Source organism: Cloeon dipterum, chromosome 4 (genome assembly GCF_949628265.1).
Source record: "Cloeon dipterum chromosome 4, ieCloDipt1.1, whole genome shotgun sequence".
Classification (NCBI taxonomy): domain Eukaryota; kingdom Metazoa; phylum Arthropoda; class Insecta; order Ephemeroptera; family Baetidae; genus Cloeon; species Cloeon dipterum.
Window position 1 is genome coordinate 25946885 of NC_088789.1, and position 21983 is coordinate 25968867.

Here is a 21983-nt window from a genome sequence, read left to right on the forward strand (position 1 = left end):
CGGGATGCCTAAGTGTGCAGGCGGTCGGCAAGGTCACGCCCACTTTTCACTTTCACCATCATCAGCTCGCACGCGGCTGTTCGTGTATGTGACTCCAGTCGCTTCAGATTATTGAATAACGTGCAGCTATAATCACCTTAACTTTTCCGCTGGAAATGCCGTCCGTCCTGCTCGGCAATGTGGCGGCCAATGAAATGGCTCGTGAGTATAAACACCTTACGCAAACCGGCTGTTTGTTTTTAGTGTTTCCATGCTTGACATTGCACTGCTACATACCGTGCCGCCCTATTTTTGCCTTTGAAGGGCAGTTCGGTTGTCAGTTTTGCTTGACTCTCGGGAAATTATGCCGCAGCTCGTAAAACTGATTCATTGCGCCTTTTTCGCAGAGGATGAAGAGTGGGCTAACGACACCAAGTTGTACATGCCATACGATGTCGAGCAAATCTTGCTCGCCGACAATGCCAACTGTGTTGCCGTGCAGACTTTTTTGAGGATGTGCAATCTGCCGTACAGAGTGGAATACCGGAAAAATGCAGAGTTTATGTCGCCCTCAGGTAAAAACAAAACATCCAAAAAGGTGTTGAATAATTATGATTTTTACTTTTAGGAAGAGTGCCATTTATCCAGTGTGGAAAATACTTGATACCTGAACTGGACCATATTGTGACTTTTGTCAACAACAAGGTAAGCCAATTTAATAATGATAAGAGTTCTTTAACTAGTGTACAATCTCAGGGCAAAAGCTTGACGGGCCATCTAAACGATAAGCAAAAATCCGACATGCGGGCTGATTTGTCTTTAATCAACAATGTTCTAGTCAATGCTGAGGTAAAGGAAAAGTATAATTATTTTCATTTCATTGTGCTAATTGAATTGAATTCAGCTTTACCTGACCTGGGTTGAGCCTGTGACACTGAAGGAAGTAACAATTCCAAGGTACAGCTCTGTGTATCCATGGCCTCTAGGTACGGTGCTCAGCTACTCAAAGCGTTCTGAAGTTATTGCAAGGCTAAAAGCCTTGCAGTGGTATGACAAAAGTATTGAAGAGGTATGCAGCAATTATGTCCCCTGTGAATTGTTTCTCAACGATTTTTATTCAGGTGTACAACGAAGTAGATAAGGTTTGCAGCAATCTCTCATCAAGACTCGAAAAGAATCAGTATTTCTTTGGAAAGTGAGTGTTTTTGTGTTGAATTCCGGATGTATTTTAATCCGATCGTGAATTTTAGGCCCACGGAGTTGGACGCTCTCGTTTTTGGTCACCTGCACACAATTTACACAACCAAGCTGCCATACACAGCTCTGTGGGACACGGTAAAGTCGTATCACAATCTTATCGCTCACACAGACAGGATTAACAGCTTGTATTTTTCAAAGAAGGGCTAGATGACAAGTATTTAATTTGTGCAGCGGGTCAAATTTTGACTCTAATAGAGCTAATGATTGTCCTTGACAGTGGAATGAATAAAATCCATGCAAACAAGGTAAATTATAGAAGTTTTGTTAACTCTTCGCCTGAATTTTCTGTTGCTAATCAATTTTGCTCCACAAAGCATGTTTTCCTCAGGCTTACAGAAATTTCAATTGGAAAACACAATAATTGCAGCTGTTTATACACATTACTCCGTCTTTCAGTCAATGATTTGCTAGACAAGTGAAAACCGTCTTTGTCGAGGAACGTGCGAAAAAAATACACGTTTAAAAGGAAAATGAAACTAGATTTTTTTCAAGCATTTTAATATTCAATAAATTTAAAATTCTAAAATTAAACATGAAAGTAGGAGAGACTGGCCGATCAATCCGCATTTCACCTAGAGATCCTACTTCCCTATTCAAAATCTTGAAATATAATATTATGCTACTGGTCTAGTCTTTCACGGATTGATACTGAAAAATCCTTGTTGCCAATGCATGAACTCGTCCTGGTCCAGGTAAAATTGCGCAACATTCAACAAACGCCCAAATTTTCATTGTCGAATTGACTGTTGACCTTTTCTTGCAACAAGGAAATTCGCGTTTGGTTGTTGAAAGTTACGCAATTTTGCCGGGACCAGGACGAATTATTACGCATCCTTTAGGATTCAGTCGTTGACCCAAAAGTGGCATTGTTTTAGAAAAGTGTCTGCAAAGTTAGCATGATTTTCAAACGGTGACGACTGTCTCCTTATTTGAAATCCCATTTTGTTTCACAAAAAAGGTTTGCACTAAAAAGTTTCATGCGCTGTTGGACAAATCTCAAAGAGAAGAATCGAAATTTCTCAAAAAAGTGGTCAAGCGCTGTAAATTTTGGAGTAAATTTTGGAGAAAATTTAAATTTCTGTAGCAAGGTCATTTTTTATTTTATGCAAATTGTTTATAGATGAACTGCTTATTGCATTCAACAATTCAAATATTTTTCCATTGTTGCCCAGTAATAATCCACTTTTAACATTAAAAATCTTGCGATTAACAATCAATAAAAAGCTGGTGATTCTGATTCAATACTTTTTTTATTTGCCGAACTTTGCTGTCAGTTGTACATTAAATTTTTGTTATTAAATGCATTCAAAATCCTTTCCAGACATTTGGCCCACGCACACAGACAACTAATCTAAACAATAATTGTTCAAGTCAGTTTGGCAATGGTGTACCAGAGTTCCATTTAAGAATTTCAATGAAACCATGATCCAATGCCACAGAACTTTGCCCGGACGAAGTTAACAGTAGAAAAAATCGTTCCGAGCGAACACCATCTCGTCAGCCAGCACTCAGGAAATTAGCCAAATGTCGACACAGTTAGACACGTGAAATTCCCCTAACCTCGAGTGAAATAGAATTAAAACGTCGTCTTTTTTTCGTTAAGCTGCCTTTGAAGAGCACAGTTTTGCTAAAAAATCTACAGTCTCATTACGCCAAAGCAACTTGACAGTTGCGGATCCCATCTTTTTCGCATTAAATTATGGCGGTAATAAGATTAAACATTAAGAGCATCGTGTTAAATATGACTAAACCTAAATTTTTGTGGCACAATGAAGTTGAATTTTGTAAATAATAATATAAAGTATTCAGTCATCACGAAGAGAGTTCTGTATTGCACTTGGATGTGATTCAACTGCTGTGGCTGTAGGCTGTGTTAGTGTAAGGGCCGCTGTAGAGTGAGCTGCCAGAGGTGGACACGTCCTTGTGGCTTCTGCGCCGACGGGCGCACAGGATCAGCACCGCCAGAAGAACCAACAGCATCAGCACGAGGCCTGCGATTGCCACGGCCAGGGCGAATGTGCGTTGCGAAATGCACAGGCTGTCGGGGTCGTCAGGTGACTGCAAAAGAGGAAAATTTAAATTAGCTACAATTATTGCACGGATCTAATTATTAGAAACAGTCGAAACAGCACCAGATCATACTTTATCTTTATTTTGTAAGTGCAGGGAAAATTAAATAAAAATGTCGGATTTACATTTAATTCTTTTACCATATTTTTTACTTGTGAGATGAGTGAAAATAAAATAAAATTAGTTAAATTATTATTTATAAGGTTTTTACTAATTTTGAGAACGCAGTAACTCATTTCGAGTTGTTGCTATTATTCAAAAGATAAGGTAAACCCGATCGAATGAGCACCAAATTTGTGGTCAAGGTAAAAGGTCACCAAGGCTCATTTTCAAAAATTTACGGGTGTTTTTTGGGATTTTGAAAACCAGCGCCGTACTTTAAATATCCGAAATGCTCCTCAAAAGTGGCCCCAGGGTGTTCGTGTTAACTCGTGTAAAAATATCAAGATGGTATGTATTCGGCTTCGCTTTCTAAAAATTTAATTTTCAATTTAAAAAAAAATTATTTAATTTTTCCGAATGTTGTGAGCGCCAAATCTTGGGTTCTAACCGTCAGAAATGCAAAAATTGCGTACCGTTTGACTTGGATTGACTTTCCCTGGTGAGCCGAATTGTTTTTGGGGTGCTCACCCTTAATCCCTATTCATCCCCCGAGTCGTAAAGTGAATATTTAAAATTATTACAATTTTTTTCCTTTTTTAATTAGAATTTAAAAATTAACAATTCAGTTTAGAGCACAAGTAGACAGAAGTAATGCAGGATGAGTGAAAACATTTTTCGTAATTATAGAAAAATTCGCTGGAAAGGTGCGAAAACTGATATATAGTTAGTGCTGGAGAGTCCTTTTTCATCCCGTTGAGACATCTGATCATTTCCAGGCCCTTAATTAATATCTTGTCCTTGAGCAGCCATTATTTTATATTTTTTGCCTTTTTCTCTACTGAGAAATACTGAGAAATAATTCACAAAAGAACTTCCTGCAAAATACATTGTGCGTCGTCACAAGGTGACATCATACTTGCTTTGCTTGATGCTTACATCATTGATCTTCAATAAATCTGCTGGCTAGCAACATTAAGTATTTATTTCTTTTCTTACTGAAGGGCACATTGGTTTTTTTGCACCACATAATGATTCAATTGAATTTTTTCCAATTAAAATTCGAACCGAAATCATGCGAATAAAGCTTTTTTTATATTTGGCAATAAAAATCGTTTTAATTTAATTATATCCTCACCCTCTCCCTGCTGACGTCATCCGGATTGTTCAGGTTGCTGGTGTCAGCACCTTCGTTGACATAAAGTCCGCTGAAGACCTCAATGGTGGCCGGAGCACCGTCGTCTCCTGAATCTTGCCTGCGGCGCCTGGCGCTGTTTGGCGTCTTATTGCAATTCGGCACCTATAAATAAAATCACTCGTGTGAAAATAAATAAATACAAACTGCAGAGCGCCGTTATACCTCGCAATCACCAATAGCTTTGTTGCACAACCGTACGTGACACTGGTAGTAGACGGAAGAAGTGTAGGGGAACTTGTGGGCAGGGAAGCTGACGTGAGCCTTGGTCATCTCTTTGTTGTAAACGAACTGGCCCATGATCTCGTGGTTCAGCGGACACCTGTTGGAGCGTGTCAATAAGTTTTTCTGTCGTTTTTTTTTTGGCATTTCAATCGCACTCACCCGGACTTGTCCAAAAGGCGCTGCTCTCCCCACTTGAGTCCGTCTCTGACCATGCAGTCGGAGATTGTGATTCCGTACTTTTCCTGCTCATCCAGGTTGATGAACATGGAGAGTGGATCTCCGATTTTGACGTTCTCGGGCACCTGCTTGGTGCTGCCGTCGCCGGTGTAGATCCTCATCATCACTCCGGGCAGCGAGGCCGGGTCGACCAGAGCCGCTGTCAGTTGCTCTTGACCAACGAGCCTGTGCGAGAAAGATTTTTGTCTGATGACACGGCCGCTTCTTTTGTATAAAAGCACGAGTGATCTCACGTTTTGTTCACGGCGACGACGATCGGCGTTCTTTCCCTTGTCTCGTAGCGGCATTTGACTTGGTATCCTCGACCCTGGGAGGTCACAAGCTTCAGGTGAGGCTGCACCACGATTGTGTTGAAGTATTCAACACCACCATCCTCCTGCGGACAAAGAAAATTGCATTTTCAATATATAAAATGGGATTTCTTCCATGTCTGATGGTACGGCAGATTGTGAGAGTTTATTATTATTTCCTTCAAAGAAACACAGCATATAATATGTTTTAACGTGAATAGATTTTTCGCATGTTGAACATCTACACGGAAAAGATACCTTGCTTTGTAATATGTACTGGTCATTCAGTCGAGCGTTAAAGTCTCCCATGCTCATTTCCGAACAATAAGAAAAAAAAAATACCCAACTACTCCGCGCCGGGCATAATTCATAACTCGAGCGAGTGATGGGAGAAAGGGGGAATCTCAAACAATAATATCTTGCGTAGCATCGCCATAAATAGGAGCCACTTTCGACTTCGCAACGTAACCCTTTCCTTTTCCATTCAAATAATCAATCTAAATACTTTACGCAAAGCGAATGACCAGCATGAGCAGAATGACGGGCAATATTTTATTTGAGGAATGAGTTGCGAGATGCATCGTATCCCACCCAGCTTTGAAAACTACAAATCGATAAGCTGAGACGCCAAGGAGAATTGAGGTCGCGAATTTCTAATTAGAATCAAGACGCAACTGATTGCAGAGAAAAGGTCAAAAGCTTTTCTGAGCGAGCTTTTAGACTAGAACTTAATTTTTAGTGTGATAATAGGTCACTCATTTAGAGTAAATTAATAACAAATATATAATATTAACAAAAATGAATAGTATGAAACATTTAAGAGCTTTGGAGTGTATTCAATTCAATTCATTATTCTCTCGTTGCCTTGTAACAAAGTACTTATACAAGTGAAAATTGTATAAATTTCTATTCAAAACAGCAATGAATATAAGCATTAAAATAATTTATAAATATCTCAGAGGGCTGTGCATAAAAATACACCAATTAAATTTCAAAATTTTATAAATACTGTGACTTTATGCATACAGGCCCTCAAATAAAAAAGCTGTAATTGTTATAGATATTCCGTAATCCTAAAAATTACAATTTCCTTTTTTTAAATTTAGAAGTATTTCAAAACTTACTGTATCGTTGCTCATGGTGTTGCAATAGCTGAGGGGCAGCCTGTAGAGCAAGGGTCCAGTCATGCGGACGTACTCGACAAGGCAAGAGCTGTTCTTGGTCAGTCCCCGGGGGTAGACCATGCCGCTGAAGAGACCGGGTTCGGCAAGCAGACCGAGTCTGGCGGCCTGCGAGGGAGGAGGCGCGGGGGCGGCCGCTGGAACGATGGTCACCAGCATCTCGTCGTTGGCGCATTCCACTCGGACGGCGTCCATTTCCGGCGCCTGCTCCGGAGCCGGGGTTGTTACGATGCCTTCGCTGCTGGTTGGGGTCAGGCCGTTGACCCTGGCGCTCAGGCTCAGCACCTACGACAACGAGGGTGAAATTTAAATTTGGAACTTGATTTTGGCGGAAAGCAAATTTTTTATTTTGTGGCAAAAAAGAACTAATTAAATTATTACATTTTTTTATCCCACGTGCAGTTCCCATGTAAGAGCTCTAATTTCTATTGCGGGTGTAGTTTCATAATTATGCTATCGAGCCAATTTAAAATGCGGGCGACCTGATCTACGGCCAATTAAGAACAAAAGCGACACTCAATACAAAAGTATGTTAGAAAAATGTGCCGATGCGACGCATTTTATTACCGATGCAGTCTGATTGCGACAGTAAATTTTATTGTGTGCGACCAAAAATGGTCTACCGCACAGTTACATAGAGAAGTTGTTGTGGTTTGTTGATGCACGTACAATTTCCTTTATGGTAAAAGTGCATCACCAACTCGTTCGCAAAGGATCAGCCTGAGAAACTATTAACGTGTTACTGAGAACTCATTCCATTACGCAAAGACAGCGGCGGCGGCGGCTTGCGTCCGGTATAAGGATAAAATTTAGAAAAGTAGAAGTCGTCCGCAAGAGAAACAGCAGCCAAGGGAAAAGTTTTAGTGCGAGTGACAATTTCACTCGAGCAATAAACGCTTATTAGATAAAAATTATACGCTTTTTTATGGTTTTAGTATGGGAAACAACCTTTTTCACCGCCAAAAATTTATTCTTTAATCAGGAAATTTGAGGAAAATGAGAATTGCTGGCTTTGAATTAATTTTTTAGATAAAAATACTTGTAAATTCCTCACAATAAATTAAATTGAGCCCTGTTTTACGAAAATTTTGGAAATATTAAGTGAGAAAATCCGCTTTACATATCTAAACTCATAATATTTAATGATAATGAGCTCGGTTGTTCCTAGTTATTTTACTCATAAGAATTTAAAGGAAAAGATAAGTACAATATAGTTATCTGCAGCTTTTTCTTTATTCAGAATTTATTTCTTTTGATTGTTTGCCGCTTTTGAAAAAAGCAGTCAGTGTAAATTAAATTAGGCGAAACTTCCTTTTGTGCCTCTCCTCTGTCTCTTTTAACAGCTCGTTTTTAGCAATTTTCACGGGAACTCGAGCAAACTGTTATCTCACTGCGTTGGCTCTTGCACGCGACACTTTTTCGAGTGCCAATGAATGCGTGTGCCTTTATATACATTAAAAGTAGCGGTGTCTCATGAGAATGGGAATATTACGAAACCTTACACCGGCAAGAAGAGCAGTCTGTCCCGTACGCAGCTGGTGAAAATAAACCGTTCGACTTTTCCGCGCCACATTCCTCTCTCGAAAAGCCTTTTCCTGCTCAATTCTCCTTTCTTTCGATGCCATCTCTTGTTATGGTAATTTGCATCGGCGCGGATGCATCTTTCTCTCTCTCTCCGACACACGCACACGCTAGCGGCGTTTGCTATTCGGAAGGTCGACGTGAAATTTCAGCCCAAGTTTAATGTCGACGCGCTCTGTTTCTGCATGCGCAGCGATATGTGTATTCGCAGCTAAGCACCATATAATCCGCCTTCTTCGCTCGCTTTAATTAATGCATCTCGAGCCGAGCAACTTTCTGCCGCCTAATAAATATGATACATAGACAGATGCTAACAAGCCAATTGTTATCTCTGTCAGCAAGTATTTGGAGCATTGCAACATTTCATTTCATTTGATCTTCTCTGCAGTAAAAGTGAATTGGCTTCACCCACACGAATTGTGACCTTGCAAGACGATTTCCATTCTCTTTATTATTTGCTCCTGCAGTGCGAATTTCCAGCAGAAACGAAAGTCGGTCCGGCGGCTGCGGCGTTATATTTTTTGTTTTTTACATAATACCGACAGCACGACCGATCACATAGACTTTTGCGTCCTTTCACACATATGTACAACAATTCTAAATAGACAATGACGTACGTTGATCTACACTCTGGTGTTGAGATGCTGGATTAACTAATAGAGTGCATTTGTCGGCGGCGCGTAAAGTATGTAGAGTGTAAAGGTCCCGCGCTAGATTGCAAAAGTGAAAGAAATTCGAAAGGAAGTTGGTCATTATCAGCAACAAACAACTCACATTGTGCCGGACACACTGCCACCGGCATGAATTTTGGAGAGACAGTCGCGTATGCACAGGATATAAAATAATGTTTCGCCTGTTCAATTAGCGCAGAATGTGGCAGAATTCAGATTGGATATCTTCTAGACTGCGCGTGATGTCATCGCTCTCCCTTGCAAAATGCAGAATGAGCATGACCGAACTTTCACGTTTTAAACGGCGTATTATTAAAACTTCTCGTGATCAAATTTGATTTGAGAAATGTGCTCAATCCTAAATTTAAATTTAACAAGCCAGAGGAGCCAGAGAAGTAACAAGTCAAGCGTGAAGTAATAAGCAAATAAAAGCTAAAACCAACTAAAACTTTTCATCTTTGCCTGACTCGTAATAAGGGTGAGCATGTATAACTGCGGTTATTCTTGGTTCTTACCTGCAGGACATAGAAATCGAGAAACAGAAAATGAAAATCAGAGCAGTGGAATTTTTGGAATTTCAGACATTGCAGGTGCTGGGCATCGTAATGTCATTAATTTTAAGACTGGTATTATTAAATAATTCCTCTTTTTATTGCCCTGATTGTTGGCTATATCCATTAAATGGGCAACTGGAAAATCGTCCTGGTCCCGGTAAAATTGCGCAACTTTCAACACCCAAACGCGAATTTCCTTGTTGCTAGAAAAGGACAATTAATTCGACAGTGAAAATTTGGGTGTTTGTTCAAAGTTGCGCAATTTTACCGGGACCAGGACGAAATCAAAGAAATATAGCCTAAGAATTATTGACACCCTGAGCAATTGTGACGTCACAATGTCCTGCGACTGCTTTCCTTATGTCCAGCGCTTGTCAGCTATAACGTGACGGCTGATTTAAAAAATATATTTCCGCATCTAAGAAAATAGAAAAAGCGGTCATCTGTTACTATGAATGAGTGAGGTTTTTGTATACTTTTTTAATTTTTATCCCTCTCCTGTGTATTCTCAAACAAGAAAACACCCCACGCTCATATGGCAGTGATTGCGAAGAGCCTATGGAACTGACATTTATACCTTTCCAACCAGTTTTGGGGATTTTCCAGCACGGTGAAAGAGAGTCGCTCGCGCTTTACGTACTACTTCACCAAGGTTTTCTCGAACGACTTGTTTCGGTACTCCCATCATCAGATAAATTTAAATTCCGAAAAGTTAATACCATCTCAAAATATGCATATAGCAAAAGATAATTATGTGGAAATTTTGAAAGCTGAAACCCTGTATTTTCACACAAATATTTTTTTTTAAACCGATTGAAACTCCATCAGTCATTTTTATTGCTTGGCTCATCACGCACGTTTGTTTTCTCTTGGTCCAAGTCCAAAAAGACATAGTCTAATAAATCCTGTCGTGATCACACGGCGTCAAAAGACACAGCACGCTCTTGTTGTTTGAAAAATGCAGTTAGACACATCATTTTTCACCTCTTGTCAGCCACACCGTTCGCTGATTTCACACTCACGAGCGATGCCAAACTTGGAAACAGTTAAAAGAGCAATAATTGGAAGTGCATTTTTTCTGTTACCGCGTGTGTGTCAAAAAGACGGTTAACTGTACCCGCGGAAAACACGCAACTATTAATTTAACTGCTCGTCTCGGCATCCTCCGTCGTGGATTTTATGATCTAACACTCTAAACATGTACATGACAAATAATTAAAAATTACAGTATATCGTAAAGTTAACAACCGGCAGTTCTCAAGCAGCTCGTAGGAGAAAAAGTTTCATTTTCTTTTCACTTTTGAGTGTGTACAATAGAGACAATAATAATAATTATTACCATGCGCGCACATGTCGGCTGTTCGCGTTCAATAATTCTGTATATTTCACATTCCGGCGTGCGCTCGCTCGCTCACTCGCTCGCATTATAAATTATCAGCGGAATTAATAATGCATCGCACCAACGGACGGAAGCTGCACGTTCGAGCAGAACGAGAGGAACACGTTTATTGCTCCCTCGATCGCGCGGCGTGTATATGAGTAAAAATTCAAGAGTGTGATTCAACAGCAATTACGTCGACGCGCGGGGATGTACACGTACATGTGTTTCAGGTACACACGCTCGGCGCGGAACCAATACGATCGCGTCGGGGGTCATCGTCCTATTCGGACCGCGCGCGCGGCGTCGACGTCGACGGTCTGCCCCCGGAGATGCAGAATTCATCTCGGGGCAGACTCACAAACGCCTCCACAAGCGCGTCTTTATGGCTCCTCGTCGGCCTGAAGGTTGCAGTCTAGCAGTTATTGAACTTTGCGCTTCCACAGTTGCATAGTACTCGGTCGCAGCGCGGGTATTATTATTTTAATTAGCTGCTGCTGCACGGCGAATATTGAACTCGGTCTCGGGTTGAACGCTTTTTCCTTCTTTCGCACGTACGTCTCGGGAGAAAAACAAGGATTGGATATTGAATGCAGAGCGGAATGAGATATTGTTGCATTTGTGACGAGGGTAATGCACCTCATCGGCGGAGGTCGCCACGCTGACAAATTATAATTTTTCCCAGCTCTTAAGTAATAAGCAAGTTAGTATTTCGCCTCATCGACCGGTGAAACTGCTGTTCAGACTGCTCCTTTTACAGAGGTATGCAGTGCAAAGGCAGACATATCTGGATTTAGGAAAAATTTCCTTGTTTGCCAAACAGATGGTGGCAGGCTTTCACGTAACAGAAAAACCCCACGTCAAGCAAGCCTTCTGGCTCACAACTATTAATGGAGAAATGAAATGCCACCGTTTGCATAAACGAATTCCTCTGATTCACATAATATTAAGAATTAATTCGGAAATGATTTGAGCAATTTAAATAGTGGGAATAGGTCCGAATTTTATTGTTATAGTCAAATTAATCCATTTTTTTCAAGCTAATACGAGTGTTTTTAGATGGTTTCTATTACAAATTCAACTGTCTTTCGAATATAAATCACAGTGTTTTTTCAACGTTTCAAATTAATTTACAAAAGTTTAAATTCAGCATAAGGAGAAAAATTAATTTCCTACCTATTTCTGGAAAACTCAATAAAGTTTGTTGAAGATCTCGTAGGAGATATGGAGAAGAACAATAATAACTATCTAAAATATTTCATTGCTTAAAATCAAGACGTCTTGTTTGTTTTTTTACGATATATATAGCTGCCAAATTGCCTGTGGAGTGGAGCGAGGTCCACTTATATCGTCACAAACGCGGCTGGAAAGCCCTGCTGCTTTGAGTAGGCGTGCGAAACATTTGTACAGATTTATTGTCTTTCTGACTGTGAAGTTGAACCGCGCCTCGCCAGGGCCGAGATCGGTTTTTTCCTCCTTCCAAATAAGCCCAAATGTTGCTGCGACCTTTTCGCGCGACCCGCGGCAACTTTACAGTTAGCTGCCTCGTTAAGTTAAAGTGAACTCATGAATATTGAGGAACAAATCGGAGATGCCGCCGCCGGCTGATATAATGACGTGAATGAAACACTCAGCTGCGTCTGAAATTGTTATATTCAGCCGATTAAGCAAGGAGGAACGCGCATCCTTTAATCGGCTAATTAAAGACCGACACGGCGCTCTGCTCCGATGGAGCATTGACTCGGAAATAAAATGGCGAACGCGTGCATAATAAACGCTTTTATTATTCGCGAGGAAGTGAGTAACAAATAAAATGCATCTTCTCATTCACGGAAAGCTTTCAACGTGTTAAGAGCATCCTGACTCATCGTTTTGTTGAATTTTTTTTCCACTGCACGTCTGCGATGCTCTCAGGGTCGCTTCCAACACGGCAGGAGCCGCGGAGGAGAGGAAGCGCTCGCTGCCTTTCGAGGAACATCCTTATTGTTTGCCACCCGTCTAGCGTTCGCACATAGTTATGCACTGGTGTTGTAATCATTTCAGAGGTCGCAACAGAATTGGAGGAAACTCGTCTTTAATTTGGAGATTAAAATCTCAACAAAAACGAACATTCGATTTTGGCCTTGGAGAGCGTCTGTTATTATACATTATAATATCTTTTGATTTATTTCCAATGCAGGGACGATATTTAATTTTCTCTAGAAAAAGTCAAACCATTTCCATGATCGATAAACAAATTGTTCAACAATTTCCAATAGCAAAAAATGACCTTCCTACAATAAAAATTCAAATTTTGCCAATTTTCTCCAAAATTCACAGTGCTTGAACATATTTTCTTGGCATATTCCGATTCCTCTCGTCGAGATCCGTCCAACGGTGTATGCCACTTATTGGGGAAACTCTTGATTTTGAAATTAAATCGGATTTCAATTAAGGAGACAGCCATTACCATTTGAAAAGCACGGTAACCTTCCAGCCTATTTTCTCAAAAAATTACAGCGCTCCTTAGGTCAATTTAGGCTTCAACTGAATTCTAAGGGACGAGTTTATGCATTGGCAACAAGCATTTTCCAGGCTTTTGCAGTATCATTCCTCTTTAAGCAAAAAAATACAGTCTCAAAATTCATACTTCGGGTTGTGAAACAGTAAGAAAATTTACTTAAGAGAATGCTAAACACAAATTACTCCCCACCTCTATTTAAATTACATGAATGTTGCAACTCAATCAAATTGACAGTACAAGGCAATAACACGAATTATCACTTTGAATTTCGTCCTCTATTAAATATAACAAGACGCAAGACGCAGACAGTAATTACAAGAAACTAGATCTGCCGGCACACACGCGCATAGTAATAAACGCAATTTCATTGTTCGGTTGAGCCTGGAGTCGTGAAAAGTTGAAAAGAGCTGGTTTGCAGCTGCTTGCATGTTATGATTATTCAACGTACGTGTTTAAATGCACTGGCTGGATATTGTGCAGTCAGCAGTGAAAGTGTCTCGCTGGGTTTTAGCACGGCTGTGTGAGAGGCGCGCCCATTGTAGGTGTTTGTGAACGTCTATACTTACTCACGGCGTTGTAAATTTATTGTAAAAATACATAAGGCTCTTGTGGGCTGCGCGCGGTACATAAGCCGGAGAAAAATCATGAATCAGAGTGCAATTTAAACTGGTTCAATTCACTTTCGATCTTTGCTAATTGAGCCGTTCACCGCGAGTAGACAAAATCACGATTCTGTGTGTTTCTGGGCATCCAGCAATTATTTTAGTCAAGAACAAACAGTTCTGCTGCAATGATTTTCAAAGAGACGGAATGCGTTTAATAATGCGGTCGCTGAGCAGGATAATAATTTCAAATACATAAGGAAAAACTCTTGTGCTTGCAATATGCAATCCTCTTATTTATTTATGCATTCGGGATGGAGAGTTGAGCAATTGCAACTGTACGTTTTTGCGATGCTAGGATGATGAATAATAAATTGCACCATTCTCTAGTCTAATTGCGTTACATATAAAAACATATTTTGAAAATAAATATATTCTATCTTTAATTTAATAATAAACAAAAAAACTCTAGCAGCAAAGATTGGAACAATTTTCTCACAGGTTTTTGCTAACTGTCAGAGCAAAGATTCCCAGCACCAAATCATGCATCCGGTACGCTTCTCTGAACCAGCACGACACCGCGCCCAACTGTATAACGCAAACGCGAAATTCGCACCGAAAAGGCGCCGATTCGCTCAATCAGACCGTAGTGCGGCGATTTGAAGCGTGCAATCTGTATAACATAATATTATATACGAGGGGCAATTCCAGATTGAGCGTGAAGGTTAGCAACAAATAGCCACCACGCATGTTGGAGACCGCCACGCCCTGTGGACCTGCCTTAATTTTCCGCCTCCACCGGCGCCCGAGAAGTAGTTTTCGAAAAATCCAATCTATCCAGTTTATAATTACCTTTCGGAACGTGAAAGTCATTGTCCTGCTGTTGAGCGAGGAAAGGTGACATTTTGCATTCACCGCAGCGGAGACGGTCATTGTGTATTTTACACGGAGCAAAAAGTGGTTTTGCAGTAAATAACTTTTTCCGAGAAAAGGTCGAGTGCAGAGGCGCTGGCGATAATTCAACTGCATGGGCGGCAAAAAGCGCCTCGACAATTTACAACAGCAGAGCAGCAGAGTCGTCGTTCGTTTTGTATCAAGATAAAAATGCTGGTTGCGTGACTCACTTTGCAGAGATGCTTTTTGCCCGTGTCACTCGTGAATAAATGCTTTAATTGTTCGCTGGAAAAAAATAACAGCATTTCGTTCCAGGTGCCTAATTGGTCGTTCGGCGCCGCGAACCGCCCCTCGCCTCTGATATTCGCTTTGGCTGCACGAAATAATTGGTAATTTACGGCATAGCTTTTAGCTTTGACACCAAAGCCTTAAAAGTCTTGTAAAATCGCGCCTCTGTAGCCAAGAACCAATCGTTTAAGGGCTTTGAACATTTTCTGAGTGTTTTTTTTTAATTTGGTCGTTCTAATAATTATGACAAAGACGAGTGCAATAATATATTGAGAGTAATCAAGTTAAAGCAGTTAAAAATCAATACCATGCAAATTAAGATAATTCAAGGGAAAATAACGCTCTCTTTGGTTTGAAAATATTAATTTAAGATCGTGTTAATACAATTATAGCTGCATGGTTTGAACATAACTCATTATTACTGTCTTACCCTCAAAAGCCGATTGCATGACTATCTAAATTGCCCTAGTTATCTGACTTTTATTGCACTTGCTGCGTAACCGTTGTCAGCCACTTGTCAAAATCATGTTTTCCGCATTAAATACTGCAAAGAGCGTGACTTTCTTTCTTTCTTTCGGTAAGCAGAGAGGTTAAATGCGGCTTTTTACGAACCGCACTTTTAATGTACCGGAGAAAAGAAAGCGTCTAGTGGAGGCGAATATATATTCAATAATAAATTCCCGCGAAAAAAGTGAGTCGCGGGTGACGCAAAAATTACTTTCGCCGGTGCCATCTACGCCTTCGACTCAAATTTAAAATAGTGGCACGAAATAGGCCGCTGCGCGCCGAAAACAACAATGCACATTAAAATTATAATCAAATGCATATTTATATGAAAGTAGATATTTTTTCCAGTTCCCACACACGCGCGTGCAGAGAGTGAAAAAAAAATGCAAAAAGGTCCGTCGAGAGCGAGTGCGAGTCCGGGAAGGTCGGCCGTAGGAAGATTTTGCAGAGGCAGCGCTTTAGGACAAGAGCGTGGGACCCTCGAGAGACGCTCGTGGGTCACCACAAGCCTCGCTGCGGCGCAAACAGAGAAAGTGAATATGACACCAACTGGGCGCTCTATGATCGTTATTATATATATATATCTGCGCTTGCACTTACGTCACACACGTCTTTGCAGAGATTTACTCGCATTCGCCATATCGCCACCCTCGGCAATTTATACAAAGGAAGAAAGCTGCGTTAATAAATTAAATATTTGCAGCTGCTTTCTACAGTTTGGACTTTGCATTGTGTGGAAAGTCTGCTGGGTCGGGACTTCTGCTAATATTTCGGCGATAATTGGACAGGTGTGGACGCGACAAGCTGAAGAGCGCAGCAGCTTGCGTAATGTCTCGTTGGGAAATGTTGGCGCGACCCAAGATGGTTGGAAACTTATTCACAACGAACGCCAGGCTCGCATAAATATACAGAAACCGGCTGCTTAAACGATTGAGAGAATAGGTTGGCAACAGTTCTGAAATCGCTACGGCTTGACTATTTTGAACTTGAAATGATGTAAAAATTCGTCCTACTTTTATTTATGTAATTAACACGTGACTCAAAATTTCAAAATTATATTAATAAAGTGTCGCGTGTCTTGCGAACTTTGAACGGATTTTTTTCAATATTTTAAACAAAATTTTAATGTAGAAATTGCAACTGTTGCAGCATTTTTCTATATCATTTGAAAATATGGATATCAAACCCTTCGTAGGTTAAAGAATGTGCCCACATCATTGAATAAAATCCAGCTAACATTTCCAATAAGCACTGGAGCTTGTATTTCATCCATTATGCATCAAAGAACCGATCAGATCGCGACTCGGCGCTAATTTCACTGCAGCTTAAATGGTAAATAAATTGGCTCTCGCGCGTAATTCGAGTCTGCACCTCGTTACAGAAGCGAGTAAGACGATATTATTTTCTTTTCTATAAGAAATCGAATTCCTTCGGCGGTTAGTTATATAAGTCGCGTGTGTGTTTATGCCGAGAGTGCGTCAGAGCGAGTATCAATTGCACGCGAATTTTCAGCTCCGTCGAACGCTGATCTGGTCTCCATATCGGCGGCACAATTGCCGGAATCGTCTGCCGCTGCAAGGTCGCGGAGCAAATAAGATGAAGCATCCCCGGCGCGTGACATCAGCAAAGGGCATGCATATATGACATAAGGCGCCTTTATGCTGCTCGTCAGGGTACGCTCAGGCTCAGGGGCCTCCTTGCAAGCAAGGCGAGTCGGCGCAGCGCCTACGCGAGGCCTTCAGGTGACGTCACCTCCACACAGCCAGCCAGGGCTTTCAAGGTTTGCCTCCTGCTCGCTCCGAGAAAGAATAATATATAACGTACGTATGTACATGCGACTCACTCGGTACACACATATTTATTCCTTGATTGTTAAGAAGAAAAAAGAATCTGGGTATATAGATATCCATACAATGGCGCTTTGTGTTCGGGACAAATAAATTTGCCTTGCTTCGGATGATGCACCGCCGTGGAAAATTAATATTCACGGCACGAGATCCTCACGCATAATGGATGGAAAAATTTCTCCGGCTGAGACTCTCGTTTTCTATACTAGAAAATTTTGGGACTCTAAATTTCACGCACGTCGTGTATTCAAATTAAGAAAATTACGTTTTTTTGTCACAGGGGGAGCGAGGCGACTCACGTTCTCTCACAATCAAAGAAAATGCAGCCGCGAGTACCTGACTTCCCGTTTCGATCAAGATATTTTTAGATTAAAATATATTTTGTTGCAGTTGGCACCGGCCAGGGTTTTGAAACAGCGTGTGAATAATAAATATTATAAACGGCCAGAGCCCATTGGCCCACATTGTCAAGGCATTCTTTCAAAAGTCAAGGCAATTAATGGGAGATATTTTATATTTGAGAATTTCGGAGATCTAATTACTGGCAGTCCGTGTCAAAGGTTAATTCAGTTACTTTGAAATGCTCAAAAATAGCTCAATGGGTGCCAATTTTGCTAGTTTTCGCACGTTTCCAGCGGCTTTAGTGATGAATATCTGAAGTTTCAATAAAAAACATCGATGGCGAAAAGATAACCCAATGTTATTGAGACCTGGTAAGCTCATAGCCCACGGCATGTGCTGAGCTGAGCAGAGATTAAAAAAATCTGCAAGGTTTAACCAGTCATAAGGGAAAACCGTTCAAAATCTGACGATCTTTGGGATAATTCTGTCCATTTTGAGTGGCAGTAGAAAACTTGAATTCTATCTTAAAAGTTTTAAAGCGACAATTTAAACGAGTTAAAAGAGTTTTACTGAATTTTCTAGGGCACCATCCGTTTTAAAGTGGAATGATACTGGGCAACAATTGAAAATTATTTAAATTGTTGGATGCCTTAAACAATTGACCGATAAACAATTTGTTCAAAAATTTGCAATAATAAAAAAGACGTTCCTACAATAAAAATTCAAATTTTGCCAATTTTCTCCAAAATTTATTGTGCTTGAACTTATTTTCTTGGCATAAAATATTCCGATTCCTCACGTCGAGACCTGTCCAGCGGTGTATGCCACTTATTGGGGAAACTCTTGGTTTTGAAATTAAATCTGATTTCAAGTAAGGAGACAGCCATTACCATTTGAAAAGCACGGTAACTTTCCAGCCAATTTTCTCGAAAAATAACAGTGCTTCATCTTAGGTCAATTTAGGCTTTAACTGAATCCTAAGGGACGAGTTTATGCATTGGCAACAAGCATTTTCCAGGCTTTCCCAGTATCATTCCTCTTTAACATTATTTGACCTTCTTAAATACACTCTGGCAAACCCTGATTTTTGCCGTTTTTTTTTCAGTTTACCTTCGCACAGTCCCCAAACTCATGCCTTTCGTGAGCGAGGAAACAATCGATGTATAGTCAAGCGAGTATGAAAATCCGGAGCGATTTAATTGTAGGTCGTTACCAACGACTGGATTTTCTGGTTGCAAACAAGGACTGGCGTTGCATAGCGGTAACAGGTGACCGCAGACTTTTAATCACGAATCACTCTTGGAATATATAAACAATACACCAGCTCAATTATGCTTTTATCTGAATATCAATTTTTCTGCTCATTGCCATATATAATTTCTCCTGATCGTATTCTAAGCAGGTTTTTCATATCTATACGTATCTTTTCATTATTATAATTGGTTCTTATCACTATATTTGTATATCTATATGACAGAGCGAGGATATAAAATTTCCAGTGCGGCATTGTGCAATTAAGCGCCGCATTATAATATAATCCGTCATCCCACGAAGCGCTCTTCCTTTTCGTTCAAGGTCCGAACGATTAAATAGCACGTAAAGGTGCACACAATACGCATCATCCCACTCATTTAATCCACCTACGTCATTCATTGCTCAGACTTTGCCGATTTTCACGCAAGAAAAGCCATAGAGGCCGCGTTGATGGATGTATTTATTTATTTTTTTTTCACCGAAGGCTGGATTGGAAAATCTCACGAAAGTCAACAAGAGAGACGCGCGCGCGGCTCTCACTCTCCGTGATTTACCGAAAAAGGCGAAATCCAGGAGCTGCGTAATTAACCGGCTCGCAGGTGCATCATTATTATAATGCGGCCGAACGCGAAAACGAAAGAAAAATCATGATGTGTGTTGGATAGGGGCTCACCATGAAGGAGTAGATCACAGTTGTTAGCAGTTGGGCCCTCATATCTGCGAAAGAGAAAGCAAAAGATCAGTCAGTCTGCACCAGCAGCACACGCACACAGCAGAGCACAATAATGTTGTATTTATGAGAGAGGAGACGCTGAGAGGAATTGGGTCAGATTATATCCATTATAGATTCAAATTTGTTTATTACGGATCAGCAGGGCAACTGTGCCCCATACATCCACATCCAGAACTTAACAAAAAATATAACAAAGCATTTTTTTTGTATTTGATAACAGAGGGAATAGTAAAAATCAGTCTATCATATCAGTATTTGGCAAGAAATGTTTGGCTCAGTTTTTGTTTGAATGCACTTGAGTTCCCATTCATACACAGATTCGGCGACAGGTTGTTCCACAGGCGATAACAAATGACTTGGAAGCACTGCTCAGGCACTGTTACACATTATATCGCCAGTGGGTGAGGAGGATTTGCGGAGAAATAACAACAACCATAATGAGCGAGAGGTCTGGAACGAAAAGACGTGTACGCGACTGTTGACATCACGAAAGTGAAAACGCTCTCGGCCCGAAAATCCGTAAATAGGTGCTGCGGTACGTTTTGTTGGTTTAGAAATTTTTGCTGTGTGTTAATAACAACAAAACGTTCACAAACAAGACATAAAAAATTAAATTTCGTTTTTAATGATTATTAAAAATAATCAAATAAAATTACATCCGATAAATTTTTGAATATTTTTGCTACACTCATTTAACTTTTGTTGTGAAAAAAAATTAGTTCTTTTGTAGAAAACGCACACACAAGGTAAATCCTTGGAGGCGTCTGTCAACGCCGAGACAGAAGTAAATCACCTCGCATCACAGATGTGAACAAATAACAGCAAAACACTTTAGATGCAGCGTGTACTGTACAGCGACGTGTAGGACGGCCTTCTCGAATGCACTTTAATTAATTGTTGCGAGCCATGATTCTCGCTTTGTGTTTTCAGTGGGCGATCCAGCTCTGGCGGCGAGAATTAGCCCCTTTATTTGCCAGCCAGTTTTCCTGCTTTGCCTACTCAAGTACTCTCATATGTATACGTTCGCCCACGACTCTTTATATGAACGTTTTTGAGAAAAATGCAGTGTTGCTGTTAGACCTGATTGCTGTCGATTTCGATCGAAAGTAGGGATTGGAAATTGAGGGGGAAGAAGTACCGGGTTAATTGAACTTTATCGGGGGAGAAAAGTAAAAGCAATGAAAATTTAGATCATATCTTTTTTATTGGGAAATTTTATTTAACAGATTTTATCTTGATATAGGAACTCAATTTAATTCAATTTTTTTATTAATGCAAAAAAGGGCAGAGAATAAAATTTAAAAATTTTTGTCTTTGCGAAATTCAAGGTTTAAGATTTCCTGATTTCTTTTTTCAAAATAAAACTATTTCCCTTCGGACCTTTTGTTTGTAAAATATAATATACAATAATTTAAATTTGTTCTTTTGAATGGTTAAAAATATATCAATAGTTATTTCAGATTTTTTAATACCTCTTTTTGGTTTTTGTTGCATATGAACGAGGATATTGTAAGTATTTCAATTTTTTTTGTTGAAACTTATGGACAAAAAGCATAGTGAATGACGTAAAAGACACAATATATTCTTAGTTATTAGAATGAAATCTTGAACGTAGTAGACAAAGCCATTGCAGAAATTTACATAGACAATTACTTTTGAATCACACACAAAATCTCACACGTCTTTTACAAGTTTCTGCAACCGCGGAAAGAATCCCACAGGTTTTCTTCACCTTCGGTGATTTACGACACGAGTAAACACTCAACAAAACTCCCCTAGAGATTCATATTTTTACAAACCCCTGCATTGTCTGACTGACGAATATAATAAAAGTAAATCTCGTTTGGTAGCTCGAAACAGAAACGCCGCGCAGAGAAAAGTAAAAGGGGCCTTGAGGCGCTCACCTGGCCGAGAGTGACCGACCGTTCGCAGCGAATTTTGGGCACTCACCTGCGATTTTTGGATGACTTTTCAGCAGGTTCGATCAAGCCACGCACTTGGTCACCAAGCTCGTATCATCTGTCACGCGGGGACAGACGCTGGAGCGGCGCAATCCACTTCAAACCATGGCAAAGTCGACGATCGGTCGACGCGGCTGCACTTGGCGCCTTGCAGCTCTCTCCGGACACACACTCAGAATGGCTGCAACCTTTGCGCTGAGAGATTCCGACAGCCCAGCCAGAGAACGAGACGGCGATGACGTATTCAACCTGACTCAGGGGCTCTCAGGTAGAGGGAGTTACCTGCCGCGCACTGCCCGCACCTCAACCTTGAGTCTTAATTGCAGCTCGAT

At 40.5% G+C, this 21983-nt stretch overlaps 2 protein-coding genes across 2 annotated transcripts; one reads left to right on the forward strand and one right to left on the reverse strand.

The window, feature by feature from the left end:
* Positions 1 to 39: 39 nt before the first annotated feature.
* LOC135944699 (metaxin-2-like) lies at positions 40 to 1489 on the forward strand. The gene is made up of 7 exons (XM_065491828.1): positions 40 to 201; positions 387 to 554; positions 608 to 684; positions 736 to 828; positions 884 to 1048; positions 1101 to 1174; positions 1230 to 1489. The coding sequence occupies exons 1-7, from the start codon at positions 156 to 158 to the stop codon at positions 1384 to 1386; spliced, it is 780 nt and encodes a 259-aa protein (XP_065347900.1). The 5' UTR covers positions 40 to 155; the 3' UTR covers positions 1387 to 1489.
* Positions 1490 to 2470: 981 nt separating this feature from the next.
* On the reverse strand, positions 2471 to 21848 carry pio (piopio). The gene is made up of 8 exons (XM_065491825.1): positions 21641 to 21848; positions 19631 to 19674; positions 6480 to 6821; positions 5299 to 5441; positions 4988 to 5230; positions 4769 to 4925; positions 4547 to 4708; positions 2471 to 3297 (listed from the first exon to the last, which is right to left on the reverse strand). The coding sequence occupies exons 2-8, from the start codon at positions 19670 to 19672 to the stop codon at positions 3088 to 3090; spliced, it is 1299 nt and encodes a 432-aa protein (XP_065347897.1). The 5' UTR covers positions 19673 to 19674; positions 21641 to 21848; the 3' UTR covers positions 2471 to 3087.
* Positions 21849 to 21983: the final 135 nt, after the last annotated feature.

What these genes read in the sequence shown, in the direction of transcription:
- LOC135944699 (XM_065491828.1), top strand. Translation starts at nt 156, where the DNA reads ATGCCGTCCGTCCTGCTCGGCAATGTGGCGGCCAATGAAATGGCTC. An exon ending in GGCGGCCAATGAAATGGCTC is followed by an intron (nt 202 to 386) that starts GTGAGTATAAAC and finishes CCTTTTTCGCAG; the next exon opens with AGGATGAAGAGTGGGCTAAC. An exon ending in TGACTTTTGTCAACAACAAG is followed by an intron (nt 685 to 735) that starts GTAAGCCAATTT and finishes GTACAATCTCAG; the next exon opens with GGCAAAAGCTTGACGGGCCA.
- pio (XM_065491825.1), bottom strand. Translation starts at nt 19,672, where the DNA reads ATGAGGGCCCAACTGCTAACAACTGTGATCTACTCCTTCATG. An exon ending in AAGCTATTGGTGATTGCGAG is followed by an intron (nt 4,709 to 4,768) that starts GTATAACGGCGC and finishes TTTTATTTATAG; the next exon opens with GTGCCGAATTGCAATAAGAC. An exon ending in ATGACGTCAGCAGGGAGAGG is followed by an intron (nt 3,298 to 4,546) that starts GTGAGGATATAA and finishes CCTCTTTTGCAG; the next exon opens with TCACCTGACGACCCCGACAG.